We start from the raw sequence: 21,518 nt of genomic DNA, 5'->3' as shown, positions 1-21,518 counted from the left end.
TCTATTCACTAATAATCATTTTAACGTCAGAACCTTCAAATATCAAAGAAGTGTGTTCATACCTAGGAAAGCGCATCCTGCACTTCTGCATGCTTCAGCTATTCCTTCTTTGATTGTCTGAGTCACATCGACATCAAGTTTGCCACAGGCAAAATAGGTGAGGAAGAAGAGGGGCTCTGCTCCTTGAGCCAGGATGTCATTGACACACACGGCAACCAGGTCCTGCCCTATGGTGTCATGTCTCTTACACGCTTGTGCAACCTGCAAAACGTGGTAGGGACCAGCAGTGGTGACAACAGATATGCAGAACTCAGATGTCAATCAGACAAATAAGCAGATATTTTCTTTTCCCTGATAAGAATCACAACATAAAACACCATGGAAAATACCTAGTAGACCAAGAGCAAACAGATCATTTTCTCACAGAAAAAAAAAGAAAAATCTTTTTTTTTTTTTTTTAAAGATTAATTCAAATTCTAACTTCAGCTACCCATAAATTGTCATTTGGGGTTGTTTGTTTGCTCGCTTTTTTGGAATGCTGCGTCAAATCCAGAATAATGGGTGTCTGAAAGCAATTAGTAGTTCCTGGGACATCCAACCTACAGAACATCCTAGCAATTTCTGAAAATAAGACCAGGTTGCTTAAACATTATTGTGTGTTTTGCTTTACTTTTGCCTACTAATTTCACTGGGCTACACAGGAAAACTGAAACAATGTCATTAAGTAGTTTTCTTGTTCTTCTCCAAGCCCACAAGGAATGAGATTCTCCTCTCCCACCCTCCACAAGGAGTCTTTTCATCCCAGCTATCTCGTATCACAGACAACAACGTGGGCCTGGTCTATAGGCTTCTTTGAAAGGCAGGTCTTCCACAAGGCAACATCCTGTTTCCTTCAGGAAGGCTGTTATTGGGTTTAGAATAAATAAATAAATAAATAATCAAGGTTTTTGCATCCTACAAGTAATGAAACCTAATTCAGGCATCATGGTTTCTACAAAGTGGTGACATTTACACCACTTTAATATAAACAGAAGTTTCTACACTGCTAGGGATACACCAGAGCAATTCCGTTTGCACCAGCTGCTGATGTAGATGTACTGTTCCAACTTACACCGTGCGATCTATCTTTGTTAGTTACCACTTCAGGGTCTGAAACAGGACAAAAACTGCACATGTATGGATAAATTTTCAAGGTAACTACCTTTTACTAAAAATGCCGTATCAGTTTAGTTATACCAGTACAGAAAAAAAAAAAAAACAGTACTGAAGGACAGGCAATGGCAAAATGCAGATGAATACTATCACGGGCTTCAAAGTGATAACAGAGCAACACCTACACAAAATTGGAGTTTGATTTACAAGCCTGACTTCTTTCACCAGCTGGTTGACTTAGAAGTGCTGTGGAAACCAGTCAGCTGACGTCCTTTGTTGCATTATAACAACTCCCTCCCGCTGATCCAGTAACAATTCATATAGGCATTGGACAACTCGTTTTGGACAAGTAAGGGTCTTGGGAACAGTCTGTATAAACACAGTTGGGAGTGTCTCTCTGCCATGCTTATGGACAAATACCCACAAGAACCAGCACCAATCGCTTTTTTATGCTCAGAGGTGTTCAGGAATGTACAACTGCAAAAGGCTGCCTGGTTTATGTTCGGCCTCCTGCTGGTGCAGGAAGTCACACCACATCATCTCATTACTAAAGGCATAAACACCAACTTGAAAAAAAAATAAGTTGCTTTACGTGACCTGTGAAAGGCAGCTTCAGACCTCCACTCCTCTGATGGCTGAATGCCACCTTCTGATTCCCTGTGTAAATATATTCCTGGTTCAACTTATCCTCTGTTTTGGTATAATTAGCATCATTTGGCTACGGGCTTCTCTCTCTCTTTAATGTTTATTTCCTCCATCCTTCTTTTCCACCAGCACCCTGACAGAGGTAATAATGCTACCTCTCTGCATACAATTTATTAAGCTCAGTATGACAGTGATAATTTCAGCACTTTTCTGTACCAATTTCTCCCTGAACTGATCTTTCTCAAATCCAATGGGTCCTTTATTTTACAGCAGAAATTTGGGTTCTTAGTTCCTCAAGTGCGTGGCTAAATGTTCTGTTTTATTATCATTTCATCACAAAATATACGGATTCTCCAGATTCTCAGTGACACATGCCTTGCTCAAGCGATCATCTACGAAGTCCAACTGGCCACTGCAGTGGACTTGGGATGCACTTAAAATGCTCAGAAGGGTGTAAATGATACAATTTGCTGCGGCATTTAAAACAGTCCTGGGAGATAACATAAGCTTTGCTACAGTCAAGTTGCAAGTTACCTGCAGTTTAGATCCAAGGCCTTTAGTTTGAGATACCAAGATGGGATCATCATAACCAGATGCCTTTAAGTCAAAGAAACCAGCAAAGCCTCTTATTTCTGAATGACTGCCTGTGAAATACAAATATGTAAAGGATCATTTTAAAGTAAATAAAAAGACCCAAAATACTCACCAAGAGAACATTGCAAATTATGGTTTCTTGGACAAAACAGCATTGTGTCCACCGACAAAACATGCACAGCTTTGTGAAGTGGAGACCCTGAAATCATACATTTCATGGTGCTGTAAACAGATGGTTATTATTCTGTATCTGTGACCTACGGATTGTGCATAAAAAAATGATAAAAAATACTGAACTTTTAACAGTTCCACTTTTTTCTTTATGTGGTTCCTTTTTCTAAGGGAAAAAAATCAACAAGAATTTTTCCTCAACAGATCACTATTAAGAGTAAAGGACAAATAACAAGTGCAGTGATTGTTAGCTACATCCTAACAGCTGTTTGGATGTTGTACTCATATGTACATCTGGTGGGATAACTTCTGCCCTGTGATGTACAAAACCATTCCATTAATCCAGGAGTTACTCTGTTCACTAGACTACCCTTGGAAAAATGCAATAATTCCCCCATTAAGCCAACTATCTTTTAATTAAAGTATAAGGAGGGATGAGAAAGAAATGAGTTATTTTTTCTTCATGGTGACCCCAGCCCAGTTTCTCAAAGTCAGTTTCAATGCCAAGAGAAAATTTACTCAACTTCTGGGATAAAAAAAAATAAATCTGCTTTCACTCAACATACTGAGGAAATTCAAAGATTGTTCCTAATCTTACCTGATCTGGTACCACTTACAATTGATCTTTTTGGCTGATGAAACAAAACATCATTGGTTACAGCTTCCACACATCTCTCTTTGTATATCAGACCCCTGTGGGGAGGAAACGACATGCTAGCAGCAATAGTGACATTTTCATACACCATCATTGATCACACAAACGATTACAACAGACAGAGCTTTGGACTGGCATCTATTTCTGCTCGTGCCTTTGCTTACATACAGAGACTGTTTGAGAAGCCGTATACCCCGATGGCCAATGTCCTTCCTGTAAGTGGCACCCTTGAAACGAATGGCTGCTACTCCCCTGTTGGCTTCTCCCAGTGCCTTCATCAGATCCTCCTTAACAGCGGTAATGGAGAGGACTCTGCCACCACTTGTAACCACTCTGCCGTCCTTCAGCGTTGTGCCAGCATGGAACACCTGCAGCCCTAACTCTTTGGCTTGAAGCAGCCCTGCAAAAGCAAAAGGAACTCTGAATATTTTTAACCACGTACTATGTTGGTAAAGCAGTGAAGACTGAAGTCCTTTCTTCAGTCGAGGGAGAAGAACAATGAAGCTTCCCACTTCACCTTTCTTCTGAGAAACAGCATTACCAGTCATTCCCTTCTGAGACAGCCAGTAAGAAGAGAGATCACACAGGAACAAAAATAAGGGATCCAGGTGCTACAGGAGAACATACAACTACCCTCTGCCATGGCAAAACCGTGCTGAATATTGTCATTGGGAATATTGTAATTGCAGGGCTCTCCTGCAGGAAATCATTTCACAATACATAACGATTTACTGCTTGGACTCCCCCTTCTTCCTGATATTAAACCATTCATGTTACCTCAGCACTCCCCTAGCCATTCTGCTGTGCCCACTCCACATAATTCCCTACCATACTTGGAATCAACTCTACAATCATTTGCAGGTGGCTGTCTGATGGCTAAAACAAATGATTTATTTTGTTCTTTTAATGTGTTTCCATGCATTTTCCTCTCAGAGGAAAGCAAATTCCTCAGGGATTTTTGGATCATACTTTGAGGAGAGGATAAGGGAAGAGGAAGAACTGCTGCCATCCCCTGGAAAAAGCAAAACAAAACACAGTTTTCCCCTTGCTATCAGCTAGATAGATTTTATAAAGGAGTAAAAGGAACCTATATACTTGCTGGAGGTACAGTGTGTTGCATCACCACAGCTCTGCCCTGACAAGGTCAAAGCTGAGCCCCAGCTGGCCTTGCTGCAATGGAAACCTAACTCCTTCTCGTCGTGTCTTAAGGAATACTCCAGAATAAAGTGTTTGTTAAGCCGTTAAAATGTGGGATTCAATGTGAAAAATAGAAATATGTGAATAAAGCCCCCACAACTCCAGGGCTTGGAGTACAATAATAAAATGATGGTTTGAATTTCCTTGCTTTGACCATCCTTTTTTTTTTTTTTTTTTTTTTTTGTGATCAACAAGCAGGGTGGTCATGCTATCTCACATGGATGCACCAGGGTTCTCCCAGGAAGATTTAACACCCCATCACCTTCTTATCTCAGCGGCCAGCTACAGACTGAGCTTTACAGAATGACGCCGTTTTAAATGTTTAGGCCCTGAGCTACTTTGGACAGGAAGCATTTCAGCTAAACAACCTTACTGAACAGTTATTTCTTCCACGAGGACAAGGAGTGATTGATGAAGGCAGATTCTGCAGAGTGTGAGGGGTGGGATGAAGGAAAGCAGTACAGCTCCCTGGGAGAAGAGGTAAATGCAAGCTTTCTGAAGTGCTAGGCTGAAAGTAAATAGTGAACAAGCTTCTCAAGCTACCTGTTACTTCCATGCCTTTGTCATAGTCTCCTGGGTATCCTGGACTTGCCATGACCACACACACAGCTGTACTGTTTTCTGACCAGGCTGGCATGAAGCTGCAGAGTTTGCCATCAATTGTTGCTTGAATCACTTCATAAAAATCATTTTTAAGCAGTGGAAGAATTACCTGCATAAAAATTTTCATAGTGATAGAAGTTAATTCTTATTTTGCTGGCTTACTGAAAATCACCTTAGGGAAAATTCAATTAACAGAGTAAAACCTGTAGCTGCCAAACTGAAAATACTGGATTTCCCTATATCTCTAAATTTGGAAACCGTTGGTGAGTACTAATTTGTAGCATCTCTTTGCAACAGGCAGAAATTTCTAACACGAAATGTGAGATGATGTAGAAGGCATGTGAATTTAGGCCCCTCCCAGTACACTTTTACCCAGAAAAATAAAATTGAAGGAACAGCTCTTTAACTTAAAATAACTTTAACTAGTAATTCACAGAAGGTGCCTAGCTAAAATTTTAAGCTACCTCATACATCATCTAAGACATTCTCTTTCTGATCTGCATGTTGAGGGAAGGAAGACATAAATCCAAATATTTTATGCATATTTCCCGAGAGGTAAGATATAACAGCCAGAGGCAAAAGAAAGACGCATATAAGCTTCCAGTATCTGTCACTCACCTGGCACTGAGGGTCACCAAACTGACATTTAAAGTTTAAAATTTTCACACCGTCTTTGGTAAGCATTAACCCTGTCTGCAGCACACCTGATCAGAAAGAACATAATCAAGCAAATGAATTTAAATGTTCATGTTTTAAGAACTCTTTTAAATGCAACATAATATTTATTTCTGCTAACTGTAAGAAATTAGGAGCAGGGATTCAGCAAGCAGTTAGATGCAAGTCATAATAAATCCACAGTAAGCAGCAAAGTGGCTAGCAGCAATATAATGAATATTGAATTACATTTTAGACTGAATACAATGGAAAGCAACCTCGCTGCATCAGAAAGTCAAGTTCTGCCTCTGCTACAGCCCTCTAATTGCAGGCATTCAGAGATCAGATGGAACTGACAGGATGAAAAAAAAACACAGTTCCCATAAAACACCATTATGTAGACCTTGCAATTTTCTTACCGTTGAGTGTATTACCGTAATGCATAAATATAGATATGTAACTGTATTCAGGCAAAAATACCAAACCAAAATTCATGACCACTGCTAATAAACAAAAACAAATGAATATTTACTGAAGTTGATATTCTATGATTTCTATTGCAACACACATGTGAATATGGTGATCTAAAGTGGGCCCTTCATTGTCTAATTGGAAAACCAATCCCCAGAGAATAACAAGTGTTAAATATTTAAGCCCACAAAGCATCAGGTCCTCCAGCATCATCCTAAAAATGCTCAACACATACTCATTTCTTACTGCAACACCGTAAAATCTTACTGAGCATTATAAAAATGTTACCGAATAGCAGAGAATACATTGCGTCTCTCAAGACTGGGACACAATTCTTCTCATGTGTTATCTTGATAGTCTTCCCTACCAAGAAGTCGTTGTCATAAAGTGACAGCTGTGAGCATCTCCTTCCTTTTTTCAAAACATTCTTAAGACAAAGATCTTAAGAAAACTCACATTGCTGTATCTAGAAGTGAACAGTATGACTGAAGTACATATTATACCTCAACCTACAAAGAATCTGGTTGCAACTGTTTTAAAAACTGTTCTAATTTAATAAAATTACAGTATGTTTTATAGCTCAGTATTATTCAGATTGAGTATTTTCTAGCTAATGAGATTAATTTATTTTAAAAAGTAACAGTCATAGCAATCAAATGCAAGGGCCCACATAGTTTGCAAGCCTCCCACATTCTGACTGATGTTTTTGTTTTTTTATAGCTAATAAGAAATATGTCTGTTAGCCTGCACTGTACAAAAAGAAAAAACAAGCAGGCACAAGAAATCTCCTGAAATGTCATCTGAAAAAAAGAAGACAGTTCTTCTCTCCAAAGGATGAGCTACAAAACAAATCAGTGAGGCTTAATACTGCATGAAAAATGATTTTTTATTTTTTGACAAAGATTATTTGGAATTCAAAAGCCATCCCTAACAGTGAAAACGATCTTGATGGGACTTTACCTTGTTTTTCAGTTTAATGCTTACTCACCTACGTATGCTGCTCCTTCTTGTCTCATACTATCAACAACATGTTGAAGGATAGCATCATTGATTTTCTCTAGAAGAACTTCTGGAACCTGATGATCAACATCAAACTGATTGAGACGGTGATGACATTTGCTGGACTAGCTCATAGGACTTGGAAGGACTAGAGTAAGTGAATGCCTCAGCTATGTTTCCCACAGTCCCACCCTCATCCAATATGCTCCTTCCTTTAGGGTGTTGCTGCCTGAAGGACAGATACACCAATGCTCTGTTTCCCCAGGATTTTTTGTTTCTTTCTTTCTTTAGAGGGCCAACTTTAAGAAGGTTTGAGACACTAAAAACCTGGGCTGTACGCAGTAAGATTGTTTCTGTACTTATAGAAAAACACTAATAATACACTCGAGCAACATATATAGAACAATGCAGTTGGCTTTAAGAACTAACAAAAATAAATCCACGGTTATATTCAAGACAAAGACTCCAGACAAGCAGGAAATTTTGCAGGGACATTTCAAGTGATGCTAATAGGAGCAGAGAAACACAAAGTTTAGAAGCAGTGGAAAAGGTAAACACCAAATTTAGACAGAAGGAAAAGGTAAACACCAAATTTAGACAGAAGGAAAAGGTAAACACCAAGTTTAGGAATAATAGAAAAAGGTAAATGAGAGTATTCCTCAGAACACTAGCTCACGAAATCCTAAAGAACAGCTACTGAAGCTTGAACCCTGTGTTACTCCTACACAAGCACAGCAACAATCAATTCCAGAAGAAATTAAGCATATGTGATAGAAACAAGATTGGGCCCTAAAGGTGTATTAACCACAGGTGTGTGATCAGCCTTACTGCAGGCTGAGGACGGCTATACCTGAGGAACTGGGCAGTAGGCTCCCATCCCTCCAGTGTTTGGGCCCTGGTCGCCATCCAATAATCGTTTGTGGGCCTGGGCTGGAGGCATTGAGGCAACAGTGACACCATCCGTGAAGCACAGGCACTGTTAAGAGAGGCACAGGACACAGCAAACAGTGACGACATCCTGTCCTAAGGGAAGTTAACACTACTGGTCACAGACTGAGGTAAATTTCGGAATCTGCCACTAAAATGTAGGAATCAAAGCTAAAAAGCAATGGGATCCATTTATTCTGCTCCAAGCTCACTAAGCTCTCTTTCTTATTTTCAAATGGTCAAGAGAAATTATGGCCCTCATAAGAATTCCTTTCTGATGAACTAGATCTTGACCTATCAGGCAAGACTTAGACATATGCTTACCGTAAGTCACATAAATAGCCTTCCTCGGCTTGACAGAATTACTCATATTTTGAGTATGTTTGAAGTTAAACATCTGTGTTTGCAAATCTGGGGCCTGAATGTGTGTGAGGCATTCTCAGTGCAGAACACAAAGAATTTGTTTTCAGTTTTCACATGGCATATAATATACATGCTTAGGTTTTATCCTGACACCAAGCAATAACCCATAGCAAGAAAAGTGCTAAAGTAGACACTAAGTATTAGCACAAAATTAATAATGTAACAAGAATGACCAAGACAAAGTCCATACAAACACGTTTTAGGTCACCTTAGGAAAAAAAGATCAATTTCCACCTAAAAAGTGTTGCAGGTTTATGGCTAATGTAAAAGAAAATTTCACTGATGATGTACATTGATTAGTATGATATCAGACTGCTTACCTTCCCTATTTATTTATGTGAGTGTCAAATAAATCAAAAAAACCTACAAAACTATTTGAAACAATATGTTTTTGTGTTTATGCATAAAGCACAGCAATAATGACAAGGAATAAAAGCACATAACCACACCACTGATCACATACAGAAAGTTCTTCCCCTTGAAGAAGTTCTTCAATGACAACCATCTCTCCAAACATCCTGTCCTGCACAAAAACAAACAAACAAACAAACAAACAAAAAGTTGTCAGTCAGTAAACATAGCATCTACTGGCTAAATCCTCTATTTTCTTTTAACAGAAAAGACAATGGATATGAAAAACACCAGCTTGGTTGAATTCTTGTATGCTGGGAAAAGCTAATGGAATCTAATTTGGAGGTAATGAAGAGACGTTGAAATGCACCTTTTATCAGGCCCCAGAAGCCAAAGGAAAGAGGAAAAGTTGGAGGGGCAGGAAGATGGGACCTAGTGTGGGAACAAGAGTCCAGTCACAAGCTCCCCAGAGTCCTGTTCAGTCCCCACTGTATGAGGGCAAAGATGAGAAACCCCTCAGTACCCATAAAGATGAGGAACAGGGGGAAAATCCCACAGTGATCAAATCTGACAGACATGCAGACAGAAAGCATGCAGCCAACCCTAATTTCCAACCCTAATGCAGAAGCTGGGTGGATTCAATCTGGGGGTTCACCTTGTTGTTAGTCAACTAGGTGAATGGTATTCCCACTGTTTAATCAAAGATTTCTCCACCTGCATAATCTCTTGGACAGCTCTGCAGGCTTCCTCCTTGCTGGCTGCAATAGTCACTTCTTTTCTAGCCGCAGGGCCCCTCGCCCGTACAACTCGTGCAGGAAAGTCTGTGCTTTAAAGAAAAGCAAAAGTAAGATTCAGTCATCCCTACTACATGCAGTGAAAGGCACATTTTTAAGCTCGATTCTCCCTATATTCTTCCATTTTTCTAAATGGAATTTAGAGGAATTGAAGAATAATGCATCAGAAAAGTACATTCCCTGCTAGTCCATCCTGTTGTGGATGTGAATGGGCTCTTATATCCCTCAGCACAGGACTGAGGACTGGAAATCCATGAAATCTGTTGTTGGTTCTGACACCAACTCAGTGCATACACTTGAACAAGACACTTAACTTTAACACCTTGCAGTTTCTTCCTCTTTTCCCTAAATTGGGTTACTATTTTATTCCTGTCATAGGGTTGGAAAGATGAACTCACTGATGATTTACAGGCTCACAACACCACATTACAGTACATAAAACTACAAACCACTATGGAAGTTCTGATTAGGCTTGTAAGGTTAAGGCTGAGTTAGGTCTGGCACATAAAGGATACATTAGCCCTAGTGGAATAACACTGTATCCACAGAATTGTTTTGCTTACTCTTAAAATAAGGCTGAGGGGAAGGATAAAAAGAAAAAGAAAAAAAGAAAAAGACAGCATAACATATTTTAACTACACTTTATCTATTCACTTATCTCCAGCTTGTGGACAGTGAAATGTCGCTTTTGAAGAGCTGATTCATCACACTAGTCTATTTTCTGAAACATCTCATTCCTCTTTTCCACATTGTGATTTATATTTGGATAAATCACAACCCCAGATTTTTACAAGCACTCAAAGTAGGTTCACACAGAGCTCCTTTATTCCACAGCTCAATATGCTGACCTGAGATACAGTTCTGTTTTTAAAGTCTTAGGCATACTTACAAACATACAAGTAGTTGTTCTGTTTTTCTATATGGTCATAATACAGGTGATGCTGTTACTGCATTGAACAAAGTCAGTAAAAAGGTTGTTGTGTTGTTTTTGTTTCTTTGTTTTTTAAATAGTTCTGTCAGATTATACCACATGTAATATGTAACAGCAAAGACAAGGAGTTTGTGAAACCAACACACAGACCAACATGGACCTCTGTAGCTGAACACAGCAGCTGCTGTGACACTGGACCAAAACAGCCACAGCATGAAGTTATTCTACCAAAGGATGCCCCATGACTTCAGAGGCATTACTGTTCAAAGCACTTGCAGAGATAACCAGTTGCATTTCTCTTACATGTAGAGAGAGATGCTGTGTGTCCCTGAAGAAATAAGAGTATTATTTTTAAGTTATGAGTATTTGGCCAGCCCCTCCCAAATCACCCTATAGATATGTAGCTGTTTTCTGTTGATGTAGAAATGATTCCTGTCCTTACAAAAAAATATATTTAAATCTTTTTCTGTGCCACATTTCTTTATTTTAAATGGCTAAACAGCATCCTGAAGAAGCCAATTAACGGGAAGAAGACCTGTGATCTGTGAAGAGAAAAATCAAGCTCTTAAAGTATCCCGCACCTTTGTCATCTGTCTTTTATCACAAAACTGATTCAAAAGTATTCAGTAGCTACTGGAAAAGCTTGACAGTTGAAAAGAAAATACTAACTCACTAGTTCTAGGTAACTATCATGGGTGAAGGCTAAGCACATAGATAACCTGATAAAGGAGTTTCCAGTATCCAAATATTTACCTGATAATAAACCTACAAGCTTCCTGGGGATTGGTAAAGGCTTTCCATCTTGCTGTTGGGATCCCGTGTCGATCCAGAAAGGCTTTGGCAAAGCTGGTGTTGGATGCTAGCTGGGCTGCTTTTGCAGATGGTCCAAAACACCTAACTCCAGCTGCTCGCAAGTCATCGACAATCCCTAATTATCAAAAATAGCAAAAGAATCAAGCTGTGTCTTTGGAATCATCATTCTGACAAAATGAACACTACATAGCCACTCCAGTAGTCTGTTAACACATTTCATTGTCTCAAACAGCAAATTCATCCTTAAAATAAGGTTCTGAATATCCAATTATTTGTTTTGTTATTTAGTTTTAAGAGGTCTTTAGCTCTTTGTATTACTAAGCCCTGTCACAGTTACCAACCCATGGCTACAGTTAGGACAGTTTGGTACTTCCGTTCCCTATTTAAGACACGGAGATCTTACTGTACTACATTATAATAAATGTCAGTGATGGTTTGGGTACTGTTGCATGCAGCAGCAATTTTAGGACCATTGCAAGAAAACTCTTTATATAGCCAAAAGCAGAGGAAGACAAGAATACTTGTAACCATCACTGATTTGTGATCCTGCATGATTTCCCCTGCTGATTTCTAACATGTAAAAAGCAGCATACTGCTATCCAGCAAAATATTTTCAGGGGCCTTTAACTTACATCTACAAGATACTCCAAATTTTCTTCCACTTCAGTTCAATTAAGTCAGTCTGTGTGTTATGATCCTAAGGAGATCGTTTTAAAGCAAGATGCAAGGAGCTGATTTTTATTGCCAAGATAATTTCCTCCAGACTTACCAGCTGCCAGAAGAGCTTCTTGTCCAACTAGCACAAGCCCAATATTATGATCTTTGCAGAACTGGGTAACAATAGTGTGATTGCTCACTAATACAGCTGAAAAGGAAAAGGATATATAATTAAGTTACCCATACAAAGCCTAAATAAGAGATGGAAGGTGAGAGTATCAGTGTTCCATCTCTCTTAGAGGTATGATTAAAATACTGAAAGAGACCATAGACCATGAAGGGCAAAGTAAAACAAATAACATAATAATAATAAAGTCCAAAATGAAAAGTGAACATTTCCAATTTGCATTGCTGTTTTTAATACACATTCACTAACTTATTAACTGCATTCTACTTGCTATGTGTAATCGGTATAAACTTTTAGAAGTTGCTTATCATAACAGACTAAAATATTTTAAAAATAAAACCTTAAGTGCATAAGGAAACTCAGGCTTAAGATCTGCGCAAAGATCTAATCAATGCCAGTGAACGATGTAACTAAATTTAGCCAAGCAGCCTAGGCAGACACCAAAGCAGTTCCTATCCAGCAGGTAGTATCTCTGAGACTTCTATTCCACTGCTAAGTTTGAATTACATTGGTCAATGAATTCAAGCATAATAGTAGGAGGAAAGAGATGAGGTACAGAAATACACAGGCTTGCACAAGCCTTGCTATCTTAAGAAGCTAGGCTAAAAATAGATACAATGTGATGCTTCATTAGGCAGTTCTAGTATCCAGAAATAAAATATACAGAAATATATATATATATAAAAATTCCTTAAATAATTCGTAGTACCAGTAAAAGAAAAGAATAACTGTTATCTTCTACTGACTGAATATAAATGTGATCAGTTTTGTTTCAATTTCCACATCTGTACTACTGAGTGCATGGTATGGTATTTGATTTTTCCCCCCTTTTTACCTGAATTGGAAATTTTTCCATTGTCAGCTGTTCCTGCATTTCCTGGAGCAACAAACACTTGTTTTACATGTGGGGACTGGGCCAGCTTCCAGGCCAGCGCATGCTCTCTCCCTCCACTGCCGATCACAAGCACCCGATCAGCCATTAGCCTGTGCAAACCCAAAGTTATCATGTATAGCATTACCTATTTATTTCACAAACCCATGTAAAAATAAGCAAAAAATATATTAAAAAGATGGTAAGTAATATCAATCCACTTTGTATCAGAAAGGTATCTATAAGACATCAGAACACAGTGACTGCACCAGTAGCATCACTGGATGGCTGCAGCATTCACATTTTGGTTTAAGTACTGACCACAATGAAATCATTGAGAATTCTTCTAGTTGTTTCAGCATAGTCAAGATTTCCTCTCTTAAGTAGTCAGGCTGAAATAATCTTGTCATGACTAGGTCTCATCATGTCCTTCACACAACCACACAGGACAGAACAGAAAGTTTCATACACATGCTCTAGGTAACTTACAAGATATTTCAAACTGAACACTGCGGTCAATCTAGGAACTTTCATGAGTGTAGTAAACATGTTCAGTAATAAAAAGCAAGGACAGTTTTCAGAACAGATTTTATACTTTGACAATTGCTAAGAGGGTAACTTGAGCAGAACAGCATGCCCAATAAAAGAACAACTGCTAATTTCACTACCACACTGACATTTAAAACAGTTCCTCAGTAATATTTCTAGGCAAATTAGTTTTGATTTATTTCAGAAATATTATCATACCCACCACAGTTCACATCTGCAAACTTAATTTTTCTGCATGTGCTGAATGTAGACAAATGTCAGAAAGAAAAACAATCTCAGCACCTGACCTTTAGGGAAGATGCTATTGGCATAAACCAGTCCTTACCCAGGAAATTGATAATAAATTAGTCACCATAAAAAAACAGCTTTGCAGGCAATGTCATCAGTCTTTTCCCAGGAAATCATGACCATTGGTTTGAGTTCATTAAATAGCTTCCAAAGGCAAACAGAAGCTAAATGTATGACACTGAGGTATAATATTTCAGAAAAGATGTTCACCAAACTGCGTGCAATACATCGACGACCATGTTCCTAGTTCCCAAGACAGTATTAAGATGTCCTAACCTAACATCAACAAAATAAAATTTAACTTTATATATTTTCATAGTTATTAAATTGTCCAAGTACAATATAAGTACTTCGGGTACGCTGTCCCAGGGAATTATAGACTGCTGTGGATTATCTAAGAGACTGCTAATCTTGTTTTTGGCTGAAATTCTAAGTTTTAGGTGTTGCATTCTATGCATATAAACACAGAGCATATCCTTAATACTCTATCAATTGCCAGACCCATGTCCTTACAAAAGACTTTTCTTTCTTTTTCCTTAATACTGCGTAACTTCACAAAATGTCAGCCTTTGTCTTTTGTTACTGCTTGACAAATAATTCTGGAGTCACAATGAAGGTGCCGTGAGCTTAAAAGAAAAGGGTTACAACCTCTATATCTATAACAAAGACATCAACATGATCTCTACAAAGTTTCACTAGGCACTACAGTTATTAGTAAAAAGTAAAGTGTCTTTAAAAACAAAACTATTTTTCCCTTACATATAATTTCACAATTCACCAAAGTTTTATTAGGCAGAATAAATTCAAATTCCTAACTGGAAACACAGTGAAACCAAGCAGTGCCTCCTATCCTGTGGAAAAAATGTACATTTCCATTTCACATCATAGTGAGGACATTAAAGACATTTTTTGCAAAACAACTTGAATGCATACTGGATGAAAAGAAAGCTGGTAAGACAGACAGTTCTAAAAGAAAGGTTGTGTAGAGGGATGTCTCACTTGAATCATCTATCCTTACCGTGTCAGACCCTGCAGTTTGTTCACACAAAAGGCTGAGGAGTCCTCCAGATGGATTTAAGTTCTTCCTTCTGCTCCTGCTTCAGATCCAAATGACTTTTGACTCCTAAAGCCAGGGATAAGGATGAGAGGCTGAAAGAAGCAGACAGACCTGCATGCTGCCCTGTCCCTCTTATGCTGTCTGACAGTAGTAGCCTGGCAGAATCACCCTAATGCCACCTGCTCTTCAAAACAGACCTCCCCAAAGACTTCAGCAATGTGGACTATTCTCCCCTCTTTCCATTTTTCTTTAGCTAAAGACAAAAACAACTCCTCCCCACCAATCAGTCCTACAATGTTAATAGTATTCAACCCTTAAAAAAAAAAGGTTACAACATGATATCAAAAAGCTGAGATCATTGCTCAGTTCCCATGTTGTTAATAGCAATACTACATCCTCTAAGAAGTGATAAAAAATCTCAAAGACAACTTGTAAAAATAAAACATAGCTTTCATGGTCTACGATTAAACAGAAACTTTCCAGTTAAAAACAGTGCACAACTCCCACAGATCTATTCTCTGCAATAACATATATCCTTAGATTTATATGTAAATGTTATTTTAATATCTACCACATATTTGAATTTTTTCCCCCTTAATTACTACCCATTTTACCTTCAGAAGAAATTTAATACAAGCATCATCAAGGATAATATTTTATTCTCTACCGATTTCTATGCCATTCTCTTCAACATCCTAATCCTTTCACAGTAGTATCTGAAGTCATTCAGTTAACATTTGACAAGCTTGCAATGCCACCACTCATTACTGAAAACAAAATCAAAGTATGCCAACATAACACTAAACAGTATCTTTGTGTCTTCAAGTCAGGTAATGAGAAATAAAAAATACATTAACAGAGAAACAAGCCATTTCTTTCACACTGCTAAAACAAATTTAATAGTAAATCCAGAACTTTGTTTAAAAATTCCGTGCAATTTATGACTTGTGTACTGTTGGACAGATGCTGTGCTTGAGCCTTCTGGTTTATGGAGACATGCATGCTACAGAAATTTTAAGCATCACTTAGCAAGTATTTGTAGACTTCCTTCCTCAGGTTTGTAGACTGTTTTACATTTTCTATCTGACTGAACAGCAAGATACCACAACAAGAGTCTCATTTCTTGTAAGATGAAAGAAGGATAAAATGTATCTCTCATTCGCAAGTTTTCAAAATTTGTTTTTATAGGACAGGATGTATGATGTGTTAAGTCAGAAACAGAATTCCTGCTGCCCTGAAACATCTCTCTCAAGAAAATAATCTAAATTTGTACTCGTTCCAGCTGGTCAATTTATAATGCAATTATTTGTTCAAGTAATTTTCTTAGGTGATGAACTGGATATGCAGCAGAGAAAGACAATACACATGCAAACTTCTAATTTCAAAATCTGACTTTTACAGAAAGCAAATTTGAAATAAAAAATGTAGAAAACTGATTCCTAATGGAAATAAAAGATAACCTCTCTGAAATAATGTGTTTCGGCGTTATTTATTCACCAAGATAGTATAGTGGTAAAGCTGTAAGAGGAAAAGCAGAGTATAATGCTGGAAGCTGTAAAATTAAGCAGACCACTCAATACTTTATCCCCTTCAGGCGCCAGTGCCACCACTTCAATGGCTGGATATGCAATTTGCTTGACCATGTCCCATCAAGTCCCGCTAATTAAACCCATGTCTATTTTTTTTTTCTTTTTCTTTTAATAATAGATGCTAGTGCTCAGGGAGGAAACAAAATTTGCCTTCTGACTACTGGACCTTTACTACATGCATCTGGGCCCTCCCTTCCAGCCTATGGACCTGAATGGTTGTGGGGCCTGGGGTTTCGTTAGCTGAAGCCCCGCCGTCCTGGCAGCCAGCGGGGCCAGGCACAGAGGCTGCAGCAAACCCACCAGACATCACAGCCCCTCCAGCCTCGCAGCTGGCCTTACACATCCTTTTCGGGCAAGCCCAGCAAAGGCTTGAACACCAAACTCTGTTAAGGGACGGAGTGAGCACGCTGTGAAAAACTACCAATATGCCAGGGAAACCTCACGGGGGAAGGCTGTTTCGCAAGCCTGGGAGAGAAAGCCTCGACAGAGGCACTTGCCATCAAATTATAGGGATACACTCAGGAGAACTAAGGCAGAAAAGGGGTTTGAGACCTACAGGCGTGCGTGTAACATAAACCCACAATAAGCAAAAGCGCGGCCGCCATTTTGTGGCTGCCGCCCCGCACTGCGCATGGCGCCGCAAGGCAGCCGGCCGGCGGCCCTCGGGCTCCCCTCGCCGGTGAGCTCGGGTGAGGGCAGGCGGCGGGGGAGACGTCCTTGGGCGAAGGGCAGAGGGGGCTGCCGCCCCCCAGGCTTCCTTGCAGGCGCTCTGCAGCCCTCGGGTGTGCGGTGCTGTGAGGGGAGAAGGGGGGGGAACGGCGGGCGGGGGGGTGAAAAGGGGCGCGCTGCGGTGCGGGGAGCCTCCGCCCGCCCGACACAACCGCGGCTGGAGGAGGGGGGGGAAAGAGGACGGGGGAAGGGGGTCAGCATTTGGGGAAAAGGGGAGCAGTTGTTGGGGAATGGGGGACTGCTACTGGGGCTCTGGTGTCAGCAGGGTGTGTGTGGAGAGAGAGGGATTTGGGCCTTCTGGGGGGGGACCTTGTCCTTGTCACCCTACTCAGCCCCGTGGGTCACAGCACGGTTGCATCAGCTGGGGAATGAAAACCACCCCCTGGCCCTGTAACGGAGCGGGGTGAGGCCCGCGGTATTAAGTGGGGTGTTCTCGTTGGCAGGGCGAAGGTCCTGGTAGTGAAGGTTCTGGAAGCGAAGCCTCCCCCTCCGGCCCGTGCTGCTGCAGGACTGAGGCCGCGGTCAGTCCCAGTCGAACGGTACGGTGGGTGCTTTGCTGGAGTGCTGGATGTGAAGCGACATCTGTGATATTTTACCTCGTTCCTGTTTAAAGTGCACCCTGAGTTTAAAAGAGCGATGCTTTTTAGGTGTGTATTTAACGAGTACCGTCTGAATCAAAACAGTTTTGCTCATATGTTAGTCTTATTTAATCCTTTACAGCAGAACTTGGTAACGGCCCACAACCCAAGGGGTATTTCAAGTTCCCATAGTTTTTTAAGCACAACTGTGTTAAAGTCAAATTAATGGATTTATGAGAAATTCTGCTTCTGATCACTTTGAATTTTGACGGTGTATTCACTGATTTTCCATTTAAGTAGTAGGTATGCGGATTTTATGGCCATATAGAACAATGATGATCTTTGCCAACCACCTACATGGAGAGAAAACAGTGTCTTATTTACCATGTTATGTCAGTAATATCCATTATAAAAACCAGAAGCTGATAATTTCATACCTTATCTGTATCAAAACCAATTGGAAACATTCAAAGTAGATCCAGTCTTTCGTCCAGTCCCACATACATCTCCTTTCCAGAAGGATTAGTACAGAAAAGCAGTTTGTTGTACGTAGAACATACAAACATTATTCATTACTTTAACTCAAGTTAACCTTGGTTTAATCCAGTTTCCTCTTTGGAGAGGAAGTTAGCAAAGGATCTGTTGCAACCAGTGATGAATCTGTAAAAGGAGACTTTTTATCACTATCAGCATATGTGGCCTTTGTCTTTGAACTTTTCATCAATGAAGAATAGTAGTTAGCTGATTTCTATAGGGTGTATCTTTCTACTTTTGATAATTTTTTTTTATATGAATACATACCGTCATTTGCCAAAGGTGTTCCTTTTGCTGTTTCCCAAAATTACTCAGAAGCACTGGTATTCCTGACAGAATGAGACATTGCCTGCTACTGATGCGTTCCAAGTTCCAGATGTATAACCTTACGTAGCAGAAATGAAGGAGATTGGAGGCTAGGATTTGTGAGCCCTACTGGGATACAGTAGTTTATCTGAACACTACTTAGGTTATTACTATAAAAAAACAACAAGGGGGTAGTTTAATGAAATCCTTTAAGAATGCACCCGGTAGTAGATCTTGGGGCATTCATATATGAGAAGAGAAAATTCAGGTGACGACTGGATGAAGCGGTGTAGAGGAAAGGGGAGATATTTGCTTCAGCAGAGTTATTGCTCAAGAAAGCACATTTCCAGTTTATGTTTCACTGAGTTTGCAGAAAGGCAATAAAGCTTTGACCTTTTGGGAAGTAAGCAGTGCAAAACAAACCTATGCTGCTGTTGCTATGCCAGGAGAAAGCTGTATTGTGAATTAATTTTCATTTACATTGTAATACTATTTCAGTAGTAATCAACAAGAAATTCAGAATTCTGTGTTAGTCTGCAAAAGAAAGTACATTGTATACTGTTTCGAAATTTTGTAGGGATTTCTTTAATATAACAAGTTAAAGATTTTAACAAATGATGTAAGTTCTTTTAAAAAGCATATTTATTACAATTTTAAAAAAATGTGTTTATAGGTCACTGTTTATAATGTAGCTGCATCTGAAGAAATAGGAAGTGGCTTTGTGTTATGCTGACTAACACCACAGGGCATCATTTAACGGCACATCGAGCAATGATTCCAAGAATCCTGAAGCCATTTTCCTATATGTGTGGCAATAGAATGCTATCGGGTTACAAACCTAAAAGCAATGTCAAGGCCTCGTACAAAATTCTTGAGCTTGAGGAAGGATGTTCCCTTGATGATATCAGAAATTCGTATCGAAATCTTGCCAAAAAATACCATCCAGACAGCGGTTCCAGCACAGCAGATTCAGAAGCATTTATTAAAGTAGAAGACGCATACAGAGTTGTGCTTAGCGATATGGCAAACAAAAAGAAATCAAATGAGAATAAGGAAGAGGAGGAGGAAGACCAGTTCAAAACAAAAGCACCACAGCACAGACACTACTTGAGCTTTGAAGGTGTTGGTTTTGGAACACCAAGCCAAAGAGAAAAGCAGTACATGCAGTTTCGAGTGGACCGTGCTACCGAGCAGGTGTTGGAATACCGAAAGCAGAAACTTGAAAGCCAGTACGTCGCGACTGACCTTATGAGAGCCAAGGATGTGAGAGAGAGCAAGAAGGTGAAGATAACTCAGGCAGTTGAACGGTTGGTTGAGGACCTCATCCAGGAATCAATGGCAAAAGGAGACTTTGACAACCTCAGTGGGAAAGGAAAACCTCTGCAGAAATTTTCAGACTGTCCGCATATCGATCCTATGACTCACAACCTGAACAGAATCCTGATAGACAATGGGTACCAGCCAGAGTGGATCCTGATGCAGAAAGAAATACGGGAAACTATCGAGCGATTAAGAAAGAGTATAGTGGCATCTAGAAGTAAGCTCGGAGAGCCAATGACGCCATACAGGCAAAAGCAGTGGAATCGCATCTGTGAGCAATTTATGGAAGATATCAGGAAATTGAACAAAAGAATTGACAGCTTCAATTTAGTTGTTCCTATTCTGAGCAGACAAATGGTGCACTTCAGTGCAGACAAAGAAATCGTTCGAGCACAAAAGACTTATAAAGCTTTGATGGAAAACAAAGAAGCTCCTGATTCAGACACAAAGGGAGAGGAACAGGAAAATGTTAAAAGGTTTGGGTGGAAGTCTTCTCTATTTAAGTGGTTAAACCTTACATTGAAATAAGATAATATTAACTCATCTGTCTTGTCAAGATTCTGGATGCACTTTATCACTAAAACTTGTAGCATTAGAGAAATTTCAGATACACTGAAAATGTAAAATCCGCCTGTCTACCTGGCTATCATTACACCAGTTAAAAGGAATTGGGCTGTCTCATATTCAGTTGAGGGTGCTTAATGGATTTCTTTGTGACTACTGTTAAGGAACAGATAAACTCAGTTATCCTTCAGCTGATTTTACTTCTGATTAAATCAAAATTAATGCTCAACTTTTCTATTGTGGAATATAATTACTTCACAGTACTGCTATCTCTTCATAAAGTGACACTAAAGCATAACAAAAGATGTTAAGGACAAAGTGGAAGTAAAACTGTTACTGTTCCGTGTAGTTTGGCCTTTATCCTTCCTTATGTAAATGCTCACGACTGATAAATTGTTGACAGGTTTCATGCATTTTTAAAAAATACATTAATTTCTTTAAGGTTACGTTAAATGAGGGTGGAGGGGGGTCTGGTTGTAGATTTGGACTGTTCATTCTGCTGAAGTCTATTTTTTTAACACACAAGGAAGTCTCAGCATCCTAGCAAATAAGGAAGACTGGCCAAAACTATAACCTAGCCACAAGGCTTCTTGGAATTGAGAAGGGAATATTAATTTTTAAACATAATTGCTTGCACCATTTAAATATTTAAATTTTCACATAATAAATAATGGTGGCATCAAAGAATTTATTATGAAATGTTGCTGTCCTATTAAAGTTCTGGGGTGGTGGCTGGGAGGGTGGCAAAGTCTCCACAGTGCCCGGTATTTATTTATGTTTAGTAACCTCTCTGCTCCCCACCCGGTCTCATTTTCCCGGAGGACTTTGCCCTTGACAAGGTGTCACTGGATATACGGGTATCTGTGTGGGCCCCTGTCTTCACTCATGCCCCAGTGACTCAGACTGTCG

General features: G+C 39.5%; 2 protein-coding genes across 13 annotated transcripts in view; one reads left to right on the top strand and one right to left on the bottom strand.

The window, feature by feature from the left end:
• The window catches only part of LOC106043431 (trifunctional purine biosynthetic protein adenosine-3-like), a 30,135-nt gene that overhangs the window by 7,978 nt on the left and 639 nt on the right, over window positions 1-21,518 (bottom strand). For 2 of the 6 annotated variants that reach the window (XM_048071531.2, XM_013192882.3), the window contains exons 1-15: window positions 17,135-17,211; window positions 14,951-15,055; window positions 13,060-13,208; window positions 12,150-12,245; window positions 11,321-11,495; window positions 9,557-9,668; window positions 8,955-9,014; window positions 7,992-8,117; window positions 7,131-7,218; window positions 5,636-5,721; window positions 4,958-5,126; window positions 3,386-3,617; window positions 3,161-3,255; window positions 2,332-2,441; window positions 63-261 (exon numbers count right to left, since the gene is read on the bottom strand). In XM_048071531.2, the coding sequence (XP_047927488.2) occupies window positions 63-261; window positions 2,332-2,441; window positions 3,161-3,255; window positions 3,386-3,617; window positions 4,958-5,126; window positions 5,636-5,721; window positions 7,131-7,218; window positions 7,992-8,117; window positions 8,955-9,014; window positions 9,557-9,668; window positions 11,321-11,495; window positions 12,150-12,245; window positions 13,060-13,204 (1,693 nt within the window). In that variant the 5' untranslated portion in view covers window positions 13,205-13,208; window positions 14,951-15,055; window positions 17,135-17,211. Of the gene's footprint in view, window positions 1-62; window positions 262-2,331; window positions 2,442-2,587; window positions 3,256-3,385; window positions 3,618-4,957; window positions 5,127-5,635; window positions 5,722-7,130; window positions 7,219-7,991; window positions 8,118-8,954; window positions 9,015-9,556; window positions 9,669-11,320; window positions 11,496-12,149; window positions 12,246-13,059; window positions 13,209-14,950; window positions 16,278-17,134; window positions 17,214-21,518 lie in introns of those variants that run through there. The other 4 variants (XR_001211678.3, XM_066978311.1, XM_066978304.1 and 1 more) reach the window with 4 other exon arrangements.
• DNAJC28 (DnaJ heat shock protein family (Hsp40) member C28) lies at window positions 17,118-20,957 on the top strand. 7 transcript variants are annotated; one of them, XM_048071548.2, is made up of 3 exons: window positions 17,118-17,257; window positions 17,751-17,846; window positions 19,399-20,957. In XM_048071548.2, exon 3 carries the CDS (start codon window positions 19,452-19,454, stop codon window positions 20,571-20,573), a length of 1,122 nt encoding a protein of 373 aa, XP_047927505.1. In that variant the 5' UTR covers window positions 17,118-17,257; window positions 17,751-17,846; window positions 19,399-19,451; the 3' UTR covers window positions 20,574-20,957. The 7 variants fall into 7 exon arrangements, with proteins under 7 accessions (XP_047927505.1, XP_047927500.1, XP_047927504.1 ...); XM_048071543.2 differs by having other exon boundaries at window positions 17,751-17,954; XM_048071547.2 differs by having other exon boundaries at window positions 17,166-17,267.

This window comes from Anser cygnoides, chromosome 1 (genome assembly GCF_040182565.1).
Source record: "Anser cygnoides isolate HZ-2024a breed goose chromosome 1, Taihu_goose_T2T_genome, whole genome shotgun sequence".
NCBI classification, from domain to species: Eukaryota; Metazoa; Chordata; class Aves; order Anseriformes; family Anatidae; genus Anser; species Anser cygnoides.
The sequence above is the reverse complement of the archived record's forward strand: the minus strand, read 5'-3'. Positions and strand labels throughout refer to the sequence as shown.